Source organism: Bos indicus x Bos taurus, chromosome 3 (genome assembly GCF_003369695.1).
Source record: "Bos indicus x Bos taurus breed Angus x Brahman F1 hybrid chromosome 3, Bos_hybrid_MaternalHap_v2.0, whole genome shotgun sequence".
In the NCBI taxonomy this organism is placed as follows: Eukaryota; Metazoa; Chordata; class Mammalia; order Artiodactyla; family Bovidae; genus Bos; species Bos indicus x Bos taurus.
The window spans coordinates 98,102,296-98,123,409 of NC_040078.1; the positions used below are offsets into that span (position 1 = coordinate 98,102,296).

The window sequence follows — 21,114 nt, forward strand, 5'->3', positions numbered from 1 at the left end:
AGTAGAAAGTCTGATATTTCTACTTTGTGAGTCCTGGCAAAAGTTGAGATTTGATCTTGAAATATGAAAGTAAACTGTAATTACCTCAATTTAAGCCTCTAGGATTTATATTTATCTGATAGACTTTAAAGTTCTCCCAACTTATCACCCTGGAGAAAAGGAGAAATTACAATCATCTTACTTAGGGCTGGAAGTCTAGAGAGACGCTCGCTCTAGGTTAATGGAAAACTGACACTGTTTTGCCTGGGCTTCTGGCAGTTCCCACCCAGGGACATGGTTGAGAGTTTCACATATTGAGTGCTTTTGGGATCTAAACTATATTGCAAATCACTCAAAGAATAGCTTCCTCACGGTATTTTTTAGAACACCTACTTGTTTTTAAACATCTTCCTTTCACCATCAAAAGCTGCTTCTTAATGTTATTATTGCTCATGGCAATCACATTTCAGTTCTCTGAAAACTACTTGTCGGTTTTTCTCTCTGTGCTGTTTCTATTCAAGTGAAGGTACGTGACTTGCTTTCCCTGGATGCTCTCCACTACCGCTCACCCCTCCACTCCCCCCGCCCTCCCCGCCCCGAGGAGACCACTGTGAAATCAAATTAGAAGCATACAGTGTCAGCATTAGAAGGCTCCCAAGATTTCATCTCAATGAATTCAAACCCTTGCACCTCCCTTATTAAAGATGAAAAAGCTGAGGTATGGAGCATCCCAAAGCAAGTAGCAAAATTTTTTTTAATTTAAATTTATTTATTTTAATTGGATGCTAATTACTTTACAATATTGCATTGGTTTTGCCATACATCAACATGAATCTGCCACGGGTGTACATGTGCTCCCCATCCTGAACCCCCCTCCCACCTCCCTCCCCGTACCATCCCTCTGGGTCATCCCAGTGCACCAGCCCCAAGCATCCTGTATCCTGCATCGAACCTGGACTGGCAATTCATTTCTTATATGATATTATACATGCCATTTCTCAAATCAATGCCATTCTCCCAAATCATCCCACCCTCTCCCTCTCCCACAGAGTCCAAAAGACTCTTCTATACATCTGTGTCTCTTTTGCTGTCTTGCATACAGGGTTATCATTACCATCTTTCTAAATTCCATATATACGTGTTAGTGTACTGTATTGGTGTTTTTCTTTCTGGCTTACTTCACTCTGTATAATAGGCTCCAGTTTCATCCACCTCATTAGAACTGATTCAAATGTACTCTTTTTAATGGCTGAGTAATACTCCATTGTGTATAAAATTAAGCCAGGATGTGAGGACCTTTAAGTCCCTAAGACTCTCTTAGTTTGACCTCCTCAGAAATGGAACGGGAAACCAAGTGCAAGCAGTTTATTTAGGAGGTGATTCGGGAAACAGAGCAGGGCGTGGTGAAATAAGACAGGGAAGGGAAGGCAGCTCTTCAGGATGTAATGAGCACCTTAACTCTGTGGGCAACTGGGGCACAACCCCCCTGAGAGCCTCAGGAGATGGTTTAGAGCACGCCTCTGAGCTGTCCCACTGGAGGGGGTCAAGGAACCCATGGTTCCACAGTGACCCACCAGCTCTTGTTTCTCATTGGCTGAAGGGTGATTAATTCCCCAGCACTTCCAGCCTGTTCTATGGAGGGGGCCAAGTATTTTTCTGCAGCTGGAGGAAGTCCTCAGCAGAGTTTTAGTCTTTCAGTGGGAGTCACCCAGCAATCATGCGTAGGAGATATGGGTGGGGCAGTGACATCCCCTGCTGCAGCGGCCAAATGCTCATTCCTCCCTGCCCTGGCCAATAAACTTTAACTGCCTTAGAGGTAAGAAGCTGAAACAAAACATGACTTATAAGGGGAAATTAAATGTACAGGGTTGGTATTTGCAAATGAATAAGCATTATCCTTATTTTACAGAACCCACCATGCACTTTTGCACGTTACCAACTTTGCACATACTATCCCTCTATCTTGTATGAACTGCTAGAAAACTCCTATTCATCCTACAAAGTCCAGTTCCAATAAGAACTGTCTATTATGTCCTTTGCTGATTCCTCAGGCAGAATTAATTGCTCTCTTGCTTTGCTCTAACAGCATGTCCTGCCTTTGTCGCACTTGCTACTAATGGTAGTAATAATAGCTACTGTTTATTGACTAATTTTGCTCCTACTGCTGCTAAGTCACTTCAGTCGTGTCCGACTCTGCGTGACCCCACAGACGGCTACCCACCAGGCTCCTCCGTCCCTGGGATTCTCCAGGCAAGAACTCTGGAGTGGGTTGCCATTTCCTTCTCCAGTGCATGACAGTGAAAAGTGAAAGTGAAGTCGCTCAGTCGTGTCTGACTCTTCACAACCCCATGGACTGCAGTCTACCAGGCTCCTCCATCCATGGGAGTTTCCAGGCAAGAGCACTGGAGTGGGTTGCCATTGACTTCTCCGAATTTTTGCTCCAGGCCCTGTTTTAAGTAATTTATGTGAATTAACTCATTTAAAACTTTCAAAAACTCAAAGCTGCTGCTAAGTCGCTTCAGTCGTGTCCAATTCTGTGCGACCCCATAGACGGCAGCTCACCAGGCTCCCCCGTCCCTGGGATCCTCCAGGCAAGAACACTGGAGTGGGTTGCCATTTCCTTCTCCAATGCATGAAAATGAAAAGTGAAAGTGAAGTCACTCAGTCGTGTCCAACTCTTCGCGACCCCATGGACTGCAGCCTACCAAGCTCCTCCGCCTATGGGATTTTCCAGGCAAGAGTACTGGAGTGGGGTGCCATTGCCTTCTCCGAAAAACTCAATGAAGTATCTGCAATTACTATCTGCATTTTGTAGACTGGAAATGAAGACAGAGATTAGCGGCTATCCCAGTATCTTACAGTTGGCAAGTGGCATAGCTGGGATTTGGTTCAGAAGGTCAGGCTTCCAAGTCCCTACTCTCTTTGGCTGGGGTAGAGAAAGGGGCCCAAGCACTGAACTCTGGGACTATTTCTGGCAGTTTTGGTAAGGCCTCATGCCAGGCTAGGAAACACTGTCTGCAAAGAATCTTAAGCAGGTAAATGACTCAAGATTTGCATTTTACAAAGGTCACTCTCACCATCATGCACAGGGTGAATCAGAGGAGGAGAGACTGAGAAGAGATAACAGCATTCTGACTGGTGCAATAATCCAGGTATGATGAAGTCCCAAGTTCAGCAGGACTCCTCCTCCCGGGACTAACCCCCCTTACCTCCCCAGCCATTCCCCAACATTGTGGGGCTGCTACTCCTAGATGTGTGGGCATCCTGCACAAATGCACCAGGCCAAGGGCCATGTGGGGGCAGAGATGATGCAGCTTGGCTCTGGACACACCTGTGAGCCCTGGTGAAGAGTCTCAGATACAAGAAGGAAGGGGGCCTTTGGCTTGCTTGCAGCACAGAGAAGCCATGTGGAGTAGCGGCGGTCCTGCCCAGTTTTCCCTCCAGTCCAGACATTTTAAACTACTTTCCCTTTCCTAATTATGTCATGAGTTTCCCCACCTCTATTTTGAATATTTGATTTCCTCTGGGAAGGATGCTCTTTCACTCATCCATTCATTGTTTTACTTCCATTTTTTTAACACCTAACATGGACCAGGGAACTTCCTAGGTGATGGGGACTTTACAATCTAGGGGATGAGATAAGTGTAAATGTAGTAATTATGCAAATATGTTACTCTGACACTTTCTTTAAAGGTAAAGTTGGAACCATAAGACTACATGCTGGATACTGGGGACTCACCTGCTCTGGGATGCAGGTGGCCAAGTTGAGATGGTGCCTGGGATGACATAACTTCCCTTTGGAAGGACATGACTTTCATGTTGAGATGTGAGCAATGAGTAGGAATTAATCAGGCACAGAGGGTAGAGAAGTAGAATGAACCACCCTTCCTGCTGTCTGACCATGGTTAACAGTGTGCTCATGAATCTATTTCTCTATAGATCTGGAGTTCAGATGAGACTCAGTATAACAAAGGCAGGGGGAACTGAGGAAGAGGTCCTTGAAAGAGAAAAGAGGAGAGGGATACGTGAGAGAAGCTGCTGGGAGAGGGAGCTGGGGACCACAGCGAGTAGTAGGAGGCTGGACTTGGCGAGACCCATGGGAAGTCCTCAGAGCAGGCTGGAGAGCTCTGAGAAGTGGAGATGTTCAATATTTAATTTTAAATTGTGCTTCTGTAGCTTACAGCTCTTCCCCTCCCCAAACCTTCAGTATAATCGGTTGCACATAAATGCCTTATGTAGACGGTTTGAGGGAAATTGGGGGAAACAGCTGAGTGCCCAGAAAGGGTCCTGATGATCAGTAAGGATAGCATAGACATGGGAGGTGACACAGAATGGGAAAAGGTTGAGGGGCACAGAAATGTAGAGGCAGCAGCTACAAGAGGTATTCATACACACAGATGCATTGAAGCCCTCAAAACAGTAATTTTATTTGTATTCAGTTATGATGAGTGATTAACATAAAGTGATGATCAAAGTCAGCATTAATATGTATCCCATGAGAGTAGGGACAGCCTGGACAAAGACAAAAGAAGGAAGGGACATTCTCATGGGTGTCTCTGGCAATGGGACAGGGCCGTGGTTTCATTCTAGACATCTGAGACTCAGTGTAAACTCCAACTGAAATAGATTCTTTGCCACCCCCAGCTCCCCACCCAGGCAGGACTTTGTAGAATTACCATCCAACATTTACTGTTACTAATGCAACGCCTGTTACTTTCTGGGTACAAAGTCACTTGGACCCTGCCCCTTGGAGTGCTGTCTGGTCTGGGAGCCAAATCTCACAGTCCTGTGATCAGCACTGTCACAGAAGCAGGTCCAGCGGGTGTGGGAGCAGGAATGGGACTTTGATCCATTTGTGGGCATCAGGCAGCTTCCTGGAGGAGGGACATCCAGGCAAGGTCGTGGTTTTTTCCAGGGTAGCTGGATGCCTGGCAGGCAGAGGGAGAGGGCAGAGGCACAGCTGCAGGGGCTCCTAGGTAGTCTTCGCTGCCCCTCTGCCAGGCTTACTCATAGCACCAAGCAGCCGGTCTTCATCTCTCTTGTCTCCAACAAGCCCTTTCTCTCCAGCTGGCCTCCAAGTCCCTCAAGGGCTGGAGACTTGGTGCATGTTTGGATGTGAGAGTAGGAAGCTGGGAGATCTGAGTGTACCAAGAAGAGCTCCCTGCCCCAATGCCAGCTGCCACCTTGCTTACCCTCCACCTGGTCTGTCCCTCCTTCCAGTCTGACAGCCACCACTGCAGAGCTGCCAATGAGAGTATAAAGCCCTGGGGAGGTTCCGGCTGGAAATGGATGAGCGGGGATTGGGAGACAGAGGGTAAAGGGGGGAGATGGTGGACAAGGAAAGAATAAGGGCGAGCAAAGACACGGTACGGGAGGATTTTTGCAACTTTCTTGCCACTCATGACACATGTAGAGTAAAAGCTCCTGAACAGACTCACCAGAGGAGGGAAAACTGTTTCTGAGGTAGGAGTGAAAGGTTCTGAGGTGGAGAGAGCTGGAGCCCGAGACCCAGTGCAAGGCCTGCTGTGTGTCCTGAGCAGACCAAGCGCCCTCTCTGGGCCTCCTGGCTCCTCTCCTCAGTGTGCAGCCTGGCCAGGGTACTTGTCAGGGCCCCCTGCAGTCTCAATCTCAAGGTTCCGTGTGGACAGCGAGGCTGGAGGAAAGCCTGTCTGCAGCCGGCCAAGCCTGGCAGTGCTGAACCTGCCTGGGCCGAAGCCAGGCCTGCGGAGTCATGCAAAATAGCCCCAAAGGAAGACATTGACGGCCAGCAGCAGCACAGCGTTAATGTTGCAGACGCTCCTCCAGAGCGGCTCCTCCGCGATGCTGGTCAGTTTCTGTTCCAGGGCAGCCTTCTCGACAGGGCTCAGCGCTTGCTCCGGGGCTCCCGAGAGTCCGCAGAGCCACTGCCAGAGCCACTGTCCCCAGGACCTGCGTGGGGCTGAGGGACAGGAATCAGAGGGGAGGGAGGCAGGGGAGCAGCAGAGCACAGGTGGGAGAAAGGAGATGATGAGAGAGCAGGGCCGGGGGAGAGATGGTGAGAAACCCAGGAAAGGAGCGAGGCGCACAGAAGGGGCAGAGGCAGGTCAGCTTAGCCCTGGTGCAAGCCGCAGGCGGAGTGCTGAGCTAGGGCCTCATGCTGAAACCCCAAACTGTTGTATAGCGGATTCATCTCCAGGGGCGGGGGTGTTGGGGGTGAGGGTAATTGAGCTCCTTCCAGTTCAGAGCGACCGAGGACCCAGTGGCTCAGCATTAGGAAGCACACTGCCCTGTGGTATAAACCAGATCCTACACCTGCACTTTCGCAGTAATGAGGGCAATATTTTGGCTCCCATCTGCCTTACTCGTTTAATATCAGTAGTCATCTGGGAAGAGGAAGGGTGATATTTTGAGGATTCCCTTAGAGACCCCATCCCAGTGAACTCCCAAATGGGGTCTTTGAGGACCCATGACTTGGTGTCTGTCTCCATCGCTCCCCTCCACCCCATATGCCCTCAGCCTACCTCCAGGCTGCTCCTGGCCCTGGCCGGGGTCTTCTGCTCCTCTGGCCCCTGTGGGGCCCTCCCCAGAGGCCACCTCCGCTGTCCCCGCTGTACTCTCAGGGGGCTCCTTCTCCAGCTCAGAGAGGGGGTGATGCCGCGTCCACCAAGTCAGACGAGCCAGCTGGAGGGAAAGCAAACAGTCTCAGCTCAGGTGCCTTTGGAGGGCAGTCGGACTGTAAGAAGAGAGGACCCTGTTCCTGGGAGGCCGGCAGAGCCTTGTGGAGAACAAGAAGGAGCTCGCGGCTGGAGGAGGTCGGGCTCTGAGACCTGACTCACCCACCCTTTGAAAACCTGAACTCCTTGCACCTGCTCCACGCAGGCCTCCTTCGGGGGGCCAAAATCTCAGCAGATCAGGCTGGGCCCCTGACCTCCCAGAGCTCACAGACAGGGAGAGGCAAGACTGGGGACAGGCAGACAGGTGCCCTGTAGGGTAAGGGAGTTAGAGAAGGCGAGGTTCGGAAATAGACCGGCACTTTACAGGAACAGATCACCTTAATGAGGTGAGAAGGGGCAGTAGTCAGATTAGTGAGCTGCTGCGCTAACCCAAGAAAAGAGTAAGTGTATATAGGCATATATATGGAAATCTACTGTCTTAAGGGGGCCTGTTCTTTTCCAAGGTTGTTCGGAGTAGTTATCTCTTAAACGGCTGGGGCAAGAAATTCTGGAGATCAGCCAGAGGCTGAATCAGCTGGGAGCTGGGCGTAATCAACCTTAATGTCCTTTTTTTTTTTTTTTCCTTCAAGTGAGAGAGTTCTTTGTTTTGCATAGAATGGTGGGGAGGACCCTAAGGGAAGTTTTAACTCCAGCCTATTTTGATCCATGTAACTTTTCTTCATGCCCCACGTAGCAACTTCTGTGGTCAGGTGGAGGAGCTGACGGTAAATGAAACTGGCCGGCAGTGGAGAGTCACGGAAGACAGAGGCAGAGCAAAGAAGTTGAGTTCTAGCTTTAGAAAGATCTCCTGGAGTGAACTGATGGGATTCAGCCTAGAGCCGGCTGTGCAAGTGAAACAAGAAAAAAGGAGCAGCCAGACGTCACAGGACGGGGCAGTGTCAAGGTTAAGGAGTGAGCTCTGCAGGCTATGACAACTGAGTAAGCAGGCGGGGGAGAGAGGAAATGACGGCTCACACAAGGAACAACAATATTTAAGGAGCAGGAAGAAAACCCCATGATGATGGCAGAGGGGCAGTCAGCTGGCAGGATAAAAATACAATGAGCAGAAAAGAGGTCTCCAGGATGCAGCATGTTGGCAGTGATATCTGGTTCTTCTCAGAATCCACTTAAGGTGAGGATGGGGAAGTGGCCATTGATTTTTAGTTACAAGGTTGTTGGGCATCTTGGCATGAGCGACGCCAGAGGGCAGTGGGACGCCATCCAGACGGCAGTGGGATGGGAAGTAGATGAGAGGGAAGCGGAGGCTGGGGATGAAGACCATTCTTCACAGTTTTCTGCTGAGGCTCAGAGAGGGAGACAACTGTATCTGGAGGAGACCAGGAGCCAGGGAGGAGATTTTTCATTGGGAAGGATTTTGGTGCGGAATGAGACAGCAGACAGTGGGGAAGCTGCAGGATCAAGGAGTGGGCGGAGATCATTTCTGGAGTGAGTCCCCTGGGGAAGTCAACCTCTCGGCTCATCTGTGAAGATGCTGCTTGTTTGTAGGATTTCATTACACCAAAGGTCTAGATTGTTTTGCCAACTCTAAAGGTAAGGAGTGTTATTATTTCCACCCAGTGTGTCAGGGACCAACTTTTGGCATGGGCTCTGTTACGGGCAGAATACTGTTCCCGCCAAATTCACATGCTGAAGTCTTAATCACCCCCTACTTCACAGTGTAACTGTATTTGGAGAGAGGTTCTTTAAAGCGGTGTGTGCTAAGTCCTTTCAATTGTGTCTGACTCTTTGTGACCCCATGGATGGTAGCCCACCAGGCTCCTCTGTCCATGGGATTCTCTAGGCAAGATTACTGGAGTGGGTTGCCATGCCCTCCTTCGGGGGAGTTTTCCGACCCAGGGGTTGAACCCACATCTCTCAGGTCTCTTGCACTGGCAGGTGGATTGTTTACCACTAACACCGCCTGGGAAGCTCCTCTTTAAAGAAGTGATTAAGGTTAAATGAAGTCTGATGAGTGAACTCCAATCCAACGTGACTGGTGTCCTTAGAAAGGAGATTAGGACGCAGGCAGACATAGGTAAAAGCCCACATGAAGACAGAGGGAAGATGGCCCTGGAGGAAATAACCCTGCTGACACCTTGACTTCTGGCCTGCAGACCTGCAGGAAAATAATTTCTATCGTTGAATCCACTCAGTATGTTGTACTTTGTTATGGCCGCCTGAGCGAACTAATGCCCTTTTGCTCTAAAGAAAACAAAGTTTCAAAAGACAGAGCATCCCTGTCTCAGCTCAGTCCAGTCGCTCAGTCGTGTCCAACTCTTTGCGACCCCATGAATCACAGCAAGCCAGGCCTCCCTGTCCATGTCTGGGGGCTGGTAAATCCATCAGCATGGGAGCTGTGAGGGTTTCACGCTGAGCTCTTACTTTGCTAGATTGTTTATTTTTTCATAGACTGGTTTCTTCAAGGTCCAACTCAAAGTGGCCTTGTCAGACCACCCTTCCCCTCCCCCAGGGGCGCCTGCCTCTCCTACTCTCGACTGCTCCCTCTGAGCTTGGTCCTCTGTGCTTTCTCCTGGTAGAGTAACTGTTGGCGGTGTTGAGGTCTTCCTTTCCTCCTCCCCCGTCCCCCACTTCCCATGGACAGTGGCTGGCAGGGACCGTTCATCTTTGTAAGCCCAGGACAGGGCCTGGCCCAGAGTAGGTGCCCACTGAATAATTTTCCAATTGAATGAATTACTTTTCACTTGGGAATTAACAGCACAATGAGCTCACCATCCCTAAGACATCTGTGACCGCAACCCAGTAGAGTGAAAGTCAATGGTGGAATTCTAGGCACTGGGGAAGGGGAGCATGGGGGCCTCACTCCGAGTATTCCACTTGCCTTTTCCTCAGGGATGGGAGCTGTGCAGAGGCTGACAGCGACGATGACGATGGCGGTGAGCCCACAGAGGAGGAGTGCGAAGTAGAGGTAGTGGAAGTCCTTGAGCACGGCCGGCCTGCGGTCCTCCTCCCCGCAGGCTGGGGCTTGGTAGCAGAACTCCAGGATCATGCGTAAAAGCCCCACCACCAGGCCAAACAGGAGGCCCCAGAAGGCTCCCTGTAGAGAGAGGGCACACCAGGGGTGGGATCCAGGTGGGAGAGCCTCAGAAGCTAAAAGCCACAGGTTGTCACAGTGTGTGCAAGCCTGTCTGAGTGAGTTCCCCATGAATGCTGCTACTGCTGCTAAGTCACTTCAGTCGTGTCTGACTCTGTGCGACCCCACAGACGGCAGCCCACCAGGCTCCCCCGTCCCTGGGATTCTCCAGGCAAGAACACTGGAGTGGGTTGCCATTTCCTTCTCCAATGCATGAAAGTGAAAAGTGAAAGTAAAGTCGCTCAGTCGTGTCCGACTCCTAGCAACCCCATGGACTGCAGCCTACCAGAGTCCTCTGTCCATGGGATTTTCCAGGCAAGAGTACTGGAGTGGGGTGCCATTGCCTTCTCCCATGAATGCTGAGGTGCTGTCTTATCCTAAAGCGGGCAGAGTGATACACTGGAAAGGACATGGGCTCCAGAACCAGACAGGCCAGGCTCCACGGTGGAACAATGACCAAAGCAGTGACTCGACCTCACTCACGAGCAGCAATAAGCAAATTACTAAGTACTAAGGATAGATGTTTAATGTTCAACTAGAATGCAATCTTTGTAATCAGTGGGGAAAACCAGGATCTTCCTCCCCAAATTCCTGTCATAATAAATCAGAATCAGAGCACTTCCTTCTTTAAAGAAAAGCTCAATTTCATATCTTCTCTGTAGCACTGTTGGGCCCTAACCTACACCTGTTTCCCAGGTATAAGGGTTAGAAGGCTTTTATTTGCACAATATGAGATGCTGGCCCAGTTTCAAAAATTCTGGAATGACTAGAAACCTCCAGAACTCAACAGAGTCCCACTGTGCATGCTGGTTATCAGCAGGGGGCCTTGAGCTCTGCAAACAGCAGACCCAGCAGAGGCCTGGCTTAGCTACCCCACTGAGGGTGGGGGGCTCTGTGGTCTCCTTCCTGATGACCCTGGGCTCTCACATGGTCCTGGGCAGTCATGTCTCAACGTTTCTTACCTCCCCCAAGGTACAGCCAATGGATTTGGGGCTCTCTTTTCCAGGCTATCCCAGGGAGTGACCAAGGTCACCCTCCCGGTACCTCCCAGGACCTGTTAGATTTCAGTGCAGCTCCATGAATGGCACATGTGCACCCCTGTAAGCTCACACTTTGTTTCATCATCCTCTTTGCTATAAATATGCTGACATTTAGAACCTTACAGTGTTAGAGAAGGCAATGACACCCCACTCCAGTACTCTTGCCTGGAAAATCCCATGGACGGAGGAGCCTGGTAGGCTGCAGTCCATGGGGTCGCTAGGAGTCGGACACAACTGAGCGAGTTCACTTTGACTTTTCACTTTCATGCATTGGAGGAGGAAATGGCAACCCACTCATGTTCTTGCCTGGAGAATCCCATGGACAGAGGAGCCTGGTGGGCTGCAGTCCATGGGGTCGCTAGGAGTCGGACACAACTGAGCGAGTTCACTTTGACTTTTCACTTTCATGCATTGGAGGAGGAAATGGCAACCCACTCCAGTATTCTTGCCTGGAGAATCCCATGGACAGAGGAGCCTGGTGGGCTGCTGTCTATGGGGTCGCACAGAGTCGGACACGACTGAAGCGACTTAGCAGCAGCAGCAGCAGTGTTAGAGATCTTCCTGTCCCCATGGGCTTTTACACACACTGACCCTTCTGTCTGGAACACTCTTTCCTCTCCCATTAATCCTTCAGATCTCAGCTCAGATGTCACTTTGTGACCCCCCTCCCAGGCGTCCCATAGGTTAGGTGCTCCTGCTTTTTGCTCCCCTAGCAGCCATCCTACTTGTGTATATCTTTTTATTGCTTGGTTGTGTCCGACTCCTTGTGGCCCCATGGACTGTAGCCCACCAGGCTCTGTTGTTTATGGAATTGTCCAGGCAAGAATACTGGAGCAGGTTGCCATTTCCTACTTCACAGAATCTTCCTGACCCAGGGACTGAATCTGCATCTCTTTCATCTCCTGCACTGGCAGGCGGATTCCTTACTGCTCCCACCACCTGGGAAGCCATCTGACTTTGCTGTTATCCCATGTTGAGTTATCTCTCCTCCCTCTGGCTCAGTGGTGGCAGACGTGAACTTTGTAAACCATTGCATCCCCAGAGCCTCCAAAATGGGAGTGATATTTGTTGAAGGAATGAATAAATCTCGACCTGTCGACGTGGACGGGGAGTTGGAAGCCTGGAGAGGGCAGTCAGGTTATGGACCGAGTAGCTCTCCTGACCCTCTGACGTTCTGGGAGAGACAGGTGTGCTCTGTACTCACAGGCTCTGTGACCCTCTTGCAGAAGATGGCCAGCAGGAAGAGGGCAGTGATGGGCGGGGCCAGGTAGCTGGTGACAGACTGGATGTAGTCGAAGAGCTGCCCGCTGTTGGAGCTTTGGATGATGGGGATCCAGAGAATGCTGATGACGACCAGGAACACCACAAACACTCTGCAGGAGAGCACAGGGCGCTGTGAGGAGTGCTCAGGGCAGCACAGCAGCGGGTGAGTGGGAACCAGGAAGGGAGAAAGGAGAGGAACGCGTGGCCGCTGAATCAGAGACGGATAGAAGGCCAGGATCACAGATGCAAAGATTACAGAAATTTATATTTGTAAAATCCAAGAACATTAGAATTATAGAATCCAAATAAAACTCTAGAATTTAAAAATTAGATCCCTTGAAGGGGGTGTATGGACCACCTGCTTTCAGAAAGAAATCCATACCTTTCTCCTTTATACACCTCAGTAAAGGGCCTCTGTTGAAAAACTGTTCTTGGGTGTGTTGGGTGCAGTAGTGAATATTGCCAGGAGATGGCGCCCAATCCCCACTGATTGCTTTAAAACTTGGCAGGTGGGCAGAGAGAAAAGGATTCTGTCCTCTCCTCACCTTTCCCTCCCATTCTCTCTTTCTGGCCCCAGTAGAGCAGCAGCTACCTAATGGCCTCCCTGCCATTCACTCCCCTCTCATCCTCCACCCATTTGTACAAATCTGTCCTGCACTCAGATCCTTCAATGGTCAGCCCCTGGGGGTAGAGCTGGGGGTGCACAGATGAGTGGGCATTAGGGGGTCCCTAGGCAGCCGTGGGCAGGAGGCATCGTGATGGAAGAAACAGTGAGGGCAAAGGTAAGGAGAGGGACAAGAGTAAGTTATCTAAACTCAAGTACCATCTACCAGAAGGGAGAAGGAACATTCAGAAACTTGAGTTACAGAACCTTAAATTATGAAGCAAAGATTTCGGAAAGGTCCTCTTAACTTTATGTAAACTATAAATCCCCAACCTAGGGAGAAAAAGTAAAAATAGCCACCAAGTTATGTCTTGAAAACCATAAAATGAATACCTATGAGATAAGGTTCAAAATTTTCAACTGAGTGTTTAAAGCTCTGCATCCTTTGGAGACAAACTTTCTATGAACATCTCCATCTACCCACACCCCTCACTGCATTACCTGTGTTTCTGCCTTTCTCTTAAACTGTGTGCATCCTCGGGGCAGGACCATATAAATCATCCCTGCATCCCCAGCACAAAAGTATGATGCAGGATGCCTGCTGAGACTGAGTCTTTCTGGTATCCTGGGGTGACAGCCAGAGCTGGTCTGGGAGACACTGGGGGTGAGCTCCTTGCTAACTCCTTCCCGTCAATACAGTTCATCTTTGATTGATTAAATGCTTTGTCAGCTGCTTTCATTTACCCTCTTGATTAGTTCCAAGATAAAGTTGAACAGGCAGGCACGGAAGAGACTTTTTTTCTCCTTATCTGGAGGGAGGTAAATGGTCCAGAGTTGGGGAAGAACTTACCCATGTCAGAGAGAAAGGTGGCCCTAGGTCCCAGGTGCTCTGGCTGCCGGGGCAGGGTCTAGACCCAGCCACATCTCCTTGGGGTAACCCGGGGCAGGGGGCAGGGGGCAGGGGGAAAGACCTCTGCCTACAGGGAGAGAACCCAGGAAGGATGGGCCTGCGCACCTGCCCACCACCATCAGCTCCTGTTCTGTTGCATTCTTGCGGAATCGCTGCCACACGTCAATGGCGAACAGGGTGCTGCTGCTGTTGAAGATGGAGGTGAGTGAGCTCATGAGGGCGGCCATGATCACCGCGATCATCAGGCCCCGCAGACCTGGGGAGAGACGAGGTGTCTGTGGACCGCTGGCTGGTGAAAGCCGATCTGCCAGGAGCTATAGAGGCTACCAGCATCCAGCAGAGTCAGGAGCTCAGAGGAGAAGGGACGGCAGAGGTATTGAATGAGGTGCCCTTCCAGGAACCCAGGAAACTCACAGAACTAGAGGCTAGTCCCAGCCACCCTCTGCCTCTGCCTTTCTCTGCGGCCATGGCCAAGTCATCTCTCCTCCCTGAGCCTCAGTTTCCTCATCTGCGCATTAAAGGATGTGGGACCAGGTGACCTTTAAGGTTCTCTTCAGCTTGGCCATCTCAATCTGGGTTTTAAACCTGTAGACACTTGGTTAGTGGACCCTGGTTGGGAGAAGGGTGATGATTAATTATTGAGTTTTTTTCAGTGTTTTGTACCTTTATCATGGACACTATGGTGCCAGGCTAAAGCCCCAGCCTGGGCAGCAGAAAGCTCTGAGCTTTTTAAATTTTTTATTTTATTTATTTTAATTTGTAATGCAAACTTTAAAGGTTAGTTCCCATTTACAGTTACTAAAAAATATTGGTCATATTCCCTGTGTTGTACACTGCATCTTTGAGCCTATCTTATACCCAGTAATTTGCATCTTTCAGTTCCCCACCCCAGGGTCCCCCATTCTCAGGAACCACTAGTTCCTTATCTGTATCTATGAATCTGCTTCTTTTTTTTTATATTCACTAGTTTGTTTTTTTAGATTCCACATACAAGTGATAATATACCACATCTGTCTTTCTCTCTCTGACTTATTTCGCTTAGTATAATGCCCTCCGAGGTCATCCATGGTGCTATAAATAGCAAAACTTTGTTCTTTCTTACGGCTGAGTAGTATTCCATTTGTGTGTCTGTGTGTGTGTGCATACCATCTTTATCCATTCATTTGTTGATGGACATTTAGTTTACTTCCTTATCCTGGCAATTATAACTCGTGCTACTATGAACAATGGAGTGCATGTATCTTTTAGAATTAGTATTTGGGTTTTTGGCATATACGCCCAGGAGTGGAACTGTGGGGTCTGACGGTCGTTCTACTTTTAGTTTTTTGAGAAAACTCCTTACTGTTTCCCACGGTCAGAAGCCATGGGTTTGTTTCCTGATTCTGCAAGTACCTAGCTGTGTGATCTTTGGACCAGTCCTGATCCTTTCTGGGCCTGTTTTACACCTGTAACAAGGGAGGGTGGGGCCTGCTGATATCTGATCTGTATGATTCTGATGAGGAAGCATCTAGAAACATGACTCTCTGGCCAGATCCACCTTAGTCCTCCTTCCCCTCAGTCTGAATATTTAACCACCCCCCGCATGCCTCCCTAGAAGGCTCAAGGTGTCCCGGATCTAGGACAGCATCTCCTCTGGGGCCCCTGCTTCTTCTGTTGGTTAATGATAAATTCTGATCTCTAAGTGGACACCTCCAAGTTATCCCGGACCTCTTCCTCTACCTCCTTCCCACCTCTTGCATCCGGTCACTCTGTGTCTGCCCCATCATAGCTGGGCCTCCACCCACCTCCACTATTTGTTTCCTTCATTTCACCTCCACTGTTTCTACTGGAGGGAGGGAATAACTCGACTTTCGTCCATAAACCTGCCTTTTTTTCTGTGTCCCCAGGCTCAATGTTACTATAAACTCAAGACCTGCAAGCCCTCTTTGGATCTCTCTGTCTTTCTTGTCTCTGAAATGTGATCAGTCATCAAGTCTTGCCAATTCTTTCTCACAAATATAAACTAAACCCTTTCTGTTTATCCCTAAAGCCACTGACCCTAGCCTAGCCCCCATCACAACCTGGACCACTGGAAATCCCTTAGTAATCATCACCCGCCTCCTCCTAAGCTGAACCCTCCATGTAGAGTGATCCTTCTAAAGCACACATCTGATCATACGTATGTGTGTGTTAGTCACTTAGTCGTGTCCGATTCTCTGTGACCCCATGGACTATAACCTACCAGGCTTCTCTGTCCATGGAATTCTCCAGGCAAGAATACTGGAGTGGGTTGCCATTTCCTTCTCCAGGGGATCTTCCCGACCCAGGGACCGAACCCAGGTCTCCTGCATTGCAGGCAGATGCTTTACCGTCTGAGCTACTAGGGAAGCCCCTAATCATGCATGCTGGCCTGAAACCCCTGTGACCCTCAACTGCCCTCAGAGTAAAGGCCATGCTACATATGGCCACCATGTCCTCCCCACAAAGGTGATCTTCATTCCTGCTGCATCTGAGTCCACACTGGCAATTTTCAGTTCAGACTTCACGCTCTCTCGCAACCCTGGGCCTTTGCACATGCAGCCCTCCTCCCCAGAATAACATTTCCCACGCCCCTCCCCCTTTGTCTGCCTAAGATGTCCCCTGGGACTAAGCTGTATGTCCTCTCCTCTGGAAAACCTTCCTTCACATTCCCCAAAGTGGGTCAGGTGCCTTCATATGGGTCCCTCATCCCCACTGAGTCTCATGCTGGTCACGTTGCATTGTGCCTCTACCCTGGAGACTGCACAGAGTCCTGCTTTTTATCCCTGCCTCTCCAGAGCCAGGGCACAGAGCAGCACCTCACGGATGCTGTGAAAACGTGTGTGTGTGTGTGTGTGTGTTAGGAAGTGGGGTGCAGAAGTAAATGTTTCCATTTTCTCTTCCCATCCATGTGCATCCTTAATGCAATCAATCTATCCTGGATAGTGGGTTCTGGATTTTGCTGGAAAGCTGGTGTGAAGCATGCTGCGAGGGAGATGGACTTACCCACGGGCATGAGAGCTATGACCAGCTTGGGGTAGGCAATGTTAGAACATCCCACACGGGCCCCGCAGATCACTTGGCAGACGTCGGGATCCACGCAGCCCACCTCATCTGCAGAAGTGATGGTAGTTAGACCCAAATTATCCCAAGCCTTCTTGGGTTGGCTCAATATGTGCTTTCTGACCCTATAGAAAAAATGTTCACTGGTGACTCTGGCAGGGACCAGCATCTAGAGGGTCCAAGAATAGGCTAATATTGGGTCTTATGGTTTATTGGTATCTGGTAAATTTCTCAACCACAAACCACCCTGCAAAGCCTGATAGACTCCTTTAGATTTTAGGCCTTTTATTTTAACAAATAGTAAATATCATTACAAGGCACCATGAGTGCCTCAGTTTGTCTTTCCCTTGTAAAGAGAAAGCTAGACTTTAAAATGACATTCAGATACAAGTTTCTCCTACTGAAATACATACTGTATGTCAGACCCCCAAAACCTAACATATTTACTATGTGTTCTTAATAGAAATAGTGTGTGTGGTCCCTGCTCTGGCCCAGTATTGCCCAGAGGGGGACTGGCTCTTACCAGGGTACAGGGCCCGGCTGATCATGCCGGGCATGACGATGAAGAACATGGGCAGGATCTTCAGGTAGCCCCCCAGAATGGAGCCCCCCTTGGCATGGGACAGACTCTTGGCGGAGAGAGACCTCTGCACAATGACCTGGAAAGGCAGCAGGGCAGGCGTGCCGCCTGGGCTGGCTCGGGCTCCGCTCAGCCCTGGTGAGCCCTGGCATGGCCGCTGACTGTGCCCCACACCCATCCCCCCAAGCCAGTCCCAGCCCTCTGTGCATTGGCGCACGCGGTTTGCCCACAGGAGCCCTCCCAGTTGGTGACGAGCTGGCCAAGCTTGGCAAGGGCATCACCTGGTCAGTGCACCAGCACCAGGTGGCCAGCACCGTGAGCCCGAAGATGAGGCCTGGCCAGGGGAGGTCCCCGCGCACAGGGTCCCGGAACATGTGGAAGGCGTCGGGCCGGGGGAGGTGACAGGTGGTGTTGGGGACTGTGACGTTAGGGAGGGCCTGCCTGTACCGCTCCTCCAGGCCTGGGTACCAGCCCACCTCCTGAAAGCCTGCAGGGAGAGACCTCAGTGAATGAAACAGCCCTGGGGCCCCACTGGGCTCGTCACCTACCCCCACCCCCAGATCCCAGTCCTGTGTGGGATCCCTGAGCTTGGAACTCATATGGGACTTGGGGATGAGAGAGGAAAGTGGGGCTCAGGCTCAAGAGCCCTTGTTTGGTGTAGAGAGAATCCTGTTCTTTGGGAGCCCTGCCTGAAGTGGGGAATGGCTCTGTGCTCTGCAGACCATGGAGGTGACATCCAGAGCCAGATCAGAGAGGAGTTTAGGGGGGCAGGGATGTACTCAGGCCTCTTCCTTACCCAGAAACATGAGGACGAGGGCTCCCCCGACCATGATCACGGTCTGCAGAGTGTCTGTGTAGATCACGGCCGTGAGGCCCCCTGGGGACCCAAGGAGAGGGCTCGTCAGCACCAGCAGGGCCTTCCTCTCGGGGCACCCGCCCTGTGCTCAGCCACACTGGGGAGACCAGAGAACATGCGGAGCCCTCAGCCAGTGGACTCTGGCCTCTGCCTTCCCCGCCCCTCGTGTTCCTCCAGTCCGCCCGGCAGGTGAGGCTGGTCATGGTCGGGCCTTCAGGTCCTGCTCTTTCTGTCCTCCGGCTGTGCTTTTGTGAAATACCAAGTCCCGTCCTTGGCTGTGCTATTAGCTCCCCCAGGAGACCTCCCTTCCTTCCTCCCCACCCCAGCACCCATTTAAACTCCCCCACACCTTAGCCAGCAGGAAGTCTGCCTGAGCCCACATCTTGGGCATTCAGGCCTGTGTGAGGGGCTCTGGAGGAGACAGGAGAAGGCAGGCTTGTGGCTGTTGTCTGGAGCAGCCTGTGGTGACTCTGGCCTGGGTGACAGTCCCCCATTCATCACCCAGGTCCCTGCTGTCCATTTTTCTCTGTGTCTCCTACTGTCTCTCCTTCCCTGGCTCTCTTGGGCCGACTCTGCTTCCTCCTGTTTCTTCCCTTTCCGACTCCCCTTTTCTCTGATGCACTGTGCCTTTCCATCTTTTCCTCTGACTCTGCATCTTTGCCTGCCTCTCTCTTTCCCCCTCATGCTTCTCTTTCTCACTCTCCTGGTCAGTTTTCACTCTGTCCCTCCCTGGACCTCTGTGCCCCTGCTGTCCAGAGCTTCCCATTCCACCTCTCCGTGTCTCTGTTCCTGGCACCTGCACCCGACGTGACCTCCACTTGGCCGTACCTGTGATGGTGTAGACGGCCGTCACCACCAGCAGGGTCACTGTGGAGAGGTAAAGGTTCCAGCCCAAGGCCATCTGGATGAACAGGGCTCCAGAGAAGATGTCAGTCTGCAGGGACAGGGACCCAGGAGTCCGGGTCACCCGAGGCCCTCTGTGTGGCCACTGGGCAATGTCTCCTTCCTGCTCAGTGATGCCAGGTGCTGTCGGCCCTCAGAGTACAGTGAGGATGAGCCTTAAGTGACATGCTCGGGAGAATGGGCTTGGCCTGTGGACACTGAGGAGCCGGGGGGATTGCAATGCAGAGGAGCACACAGTTCTGAGCCTGAGGGCCCTGTGATCCAGCTGCACTCCCAGGGGCATGTGCTGGCGGTGAGAGGATGGAGTAGCATGCTGAGGAAATGAGGCAGGAGTGGGGGTCAGGAAGAAGAGGCCCCTGGGGGAGAGGGTGGGAACCCAGAGGGCCTTCAACTGCTCCCTGAAAGAGCACCAGCCCACTCAGACCTGATGTGGGCCCCAGGTGACCTGACAGAGCAGGAGCCGCAGATGACACAGATCCTGGATACCCACGTGCTGGGCTTTATTGGAGGACTTGGGGTCACAGCCTTGGCCTGAGCTGATTTAGGGTTGCTTACAAGCATTGGTGGAAAAGAGGCTATAGTTTTTCCAGCCCTGAACTCAGGGCATGCTTCCTGGTCCCTTTCCCTGAGTGTTTTGTGACCCATGACAGGGGCTACAACATGGCAGAGCCGCAGGAGGCCTGGAATGGGCCACGGGAACCAAACATTAGTTCCAGCCCCAGAGCTAGTGCTCTGTGTGGACCTTGGCAAATCGTTTGACCTGAGTTTGTCTTCCAAGTTTGCCTCAATAGAGGAGGAATACATCCTTTTTAATGGTAACATTCTTGGTGCGGAATGAAGACTAATTTAATGGGAAGATAAATGAGTGAATGAACTTGAAATTGTGAGTTCTTTGGATAGAGGGACTGTTATTCACTCAACAAACATTTATCGTCCATCTCTAATTACCCTGCTGTTAGTGGGGGTGGACGGGGAGTGTGTGATGAAGGGGTGTGAATTCATCCTCCACTTCTGTTATCCTTGCTCTTCCATCTAGCCATCCATCCATCCATCTATTCATTTATCCATCCATCCATCCATCTATCCAGCTATCAATTTATCCATCCGTACATACATATAGCAACAACGTGCTGTGTCCTCTACTAAGCATTTTCAGAGCAACATGATATGGCCACATGGGAACGGTACTCACTGAAATCTTGGTGAAGATGTAGAGGATGAGAGAAAGGACAGACATGTACACCTGGATCCTCTGGCCCCCGAATCGCTTCTTCAGGTACTGCGGCATTGTGACCACACCGGCAGCAATGTACACGGGGACGAAGATCCAGCCAAGGGCCAGAAGCAGCCAGGTTGCCTGGGAGAATGGGGAGGAAAAGGGATTCATGTTCCTAATGCAGATGGAGGGGGAGTGGTCCATGCAGAGGAGAGCCCTGGGCGGGGAAGTAAGGGACCGGAGGCCTGATTTCAGTCCTGTGTGACCTGATGAGGTCCATCAGGACTTGGTTTCCTTATCTATAAAATGGGTTCTCCATTTACCGTGCAGCCTCCCCAAGCACCTTTGAGGTTTCTCTCAGCACTAAGGTCAGGGACAGGGTAGGGTGGAGTGGGCTAAGACCCCTCTATCCCTGAGAATCTTCCAGCCAGCTTCCTTACATTCCACTCAAAGCCACCCACAGCAAGACCTCCAGCAGCCCCTGTCCCAGCCAGGCCGATGAACAAGCCGCTGCCCACGTTGCTGGACATCAGAGATGCTCCGATCTGCAAGGCACAAGTGGGGTCGAGGGTCAGCGATCAGTTTTCATCTGAATCAATTTGGAGTCAGGACTATGAGCTTCAGGATCTGGAATGGAGGCAGAGAAAGCAGAACCTGAACTCATAAATGTGAGATCAGAGGGAGGAGAGGAAACTGGGGAGCAATGAGGAGGCTGAACAGAATAGACACATATTAGGCACTTACTGTATGTTGAGCACTGTGCTAGGCATTTTATATGCACTAATATACTTAAATCTCCAAAAGTATTTGGAGGGATGGTACTAATCTTTCCACTTTACAGAGGAAGGAGTTAATGTTTGGAGAAATGAAGTCACCACCTCCAGGACACCCAGAGATTTGAGAGGCCAAGTGGGAAAGAA

At 50.8% G+C, this 21,114-nt stretch overlaps 1 protein-coding gene across 2 annotated transcripts in view; it reads right to left on the reverse strand.

Annotated features, from left to right (window-relative positions):
* Positions 1 to 4,381: 4,381 nt before the first annotated feature.
* SLC5A9 (solute carrier family 5 member 9) overlaps positions 4,382 to 21,114 on the reverse strand; it is a 30,147-nt gene continuing 13,414 nt past the window's right edge. For both annotated transcript variants that reach the window (XM_027537326.1, XM_027537327.1), the window contains 12 exons: positions 20,635 to 20,739; positions 20,171 to 20,335; positions 18,904 to 19,009; positions 18,016 to 18,096; positions 17,501 to 17,706; positions 17,163 to 17,298; positions 16,583 to 16,690; positions 13,685 to 13,835; positions 12,007 to 12,175; positions 9,511 to 9,726; positions 6,480 to 6,639; positions 4,382 to 5,917 (listed from right to left, as the gene is read on the reverse strand). In XM_027537326.1, the coding sequence (XP_027393127.1) occupies positions 5,709 to 5,917; positions 6,480 to 6,639; positions 9,511 to 9,726; positions 12,007 to 12,175; positions 13,685 to 13,835; positions 16,583 to 16,690; positions 17,163 to 17,298; positions 17,501 to 17,706; positions 18,016 to 18,096; positions 18,904 to 19,009; positions 20,171 to 20,335; positions 20,635 to 20,739 (1,812 nt within the window). In that variant the 3' untranslated portion in view covers positions 4,382 to 5,708. The remainder of the gene's footprint in view (positions 5,918 to 6,479; positions 6,640 to 9,510; positions 9,727 to 12,006; positions 12,176 to 13,684; positions 13,836 to 16,582; positions 16,691 to 17,162; positions 17,299 to 17,500; positions 17,707 to 18,015; positions 18,097 to 18,903; positions 19,010 to 20,170; positions 20,336 to 20,634; positions 20,740 to 21,114) is intronic.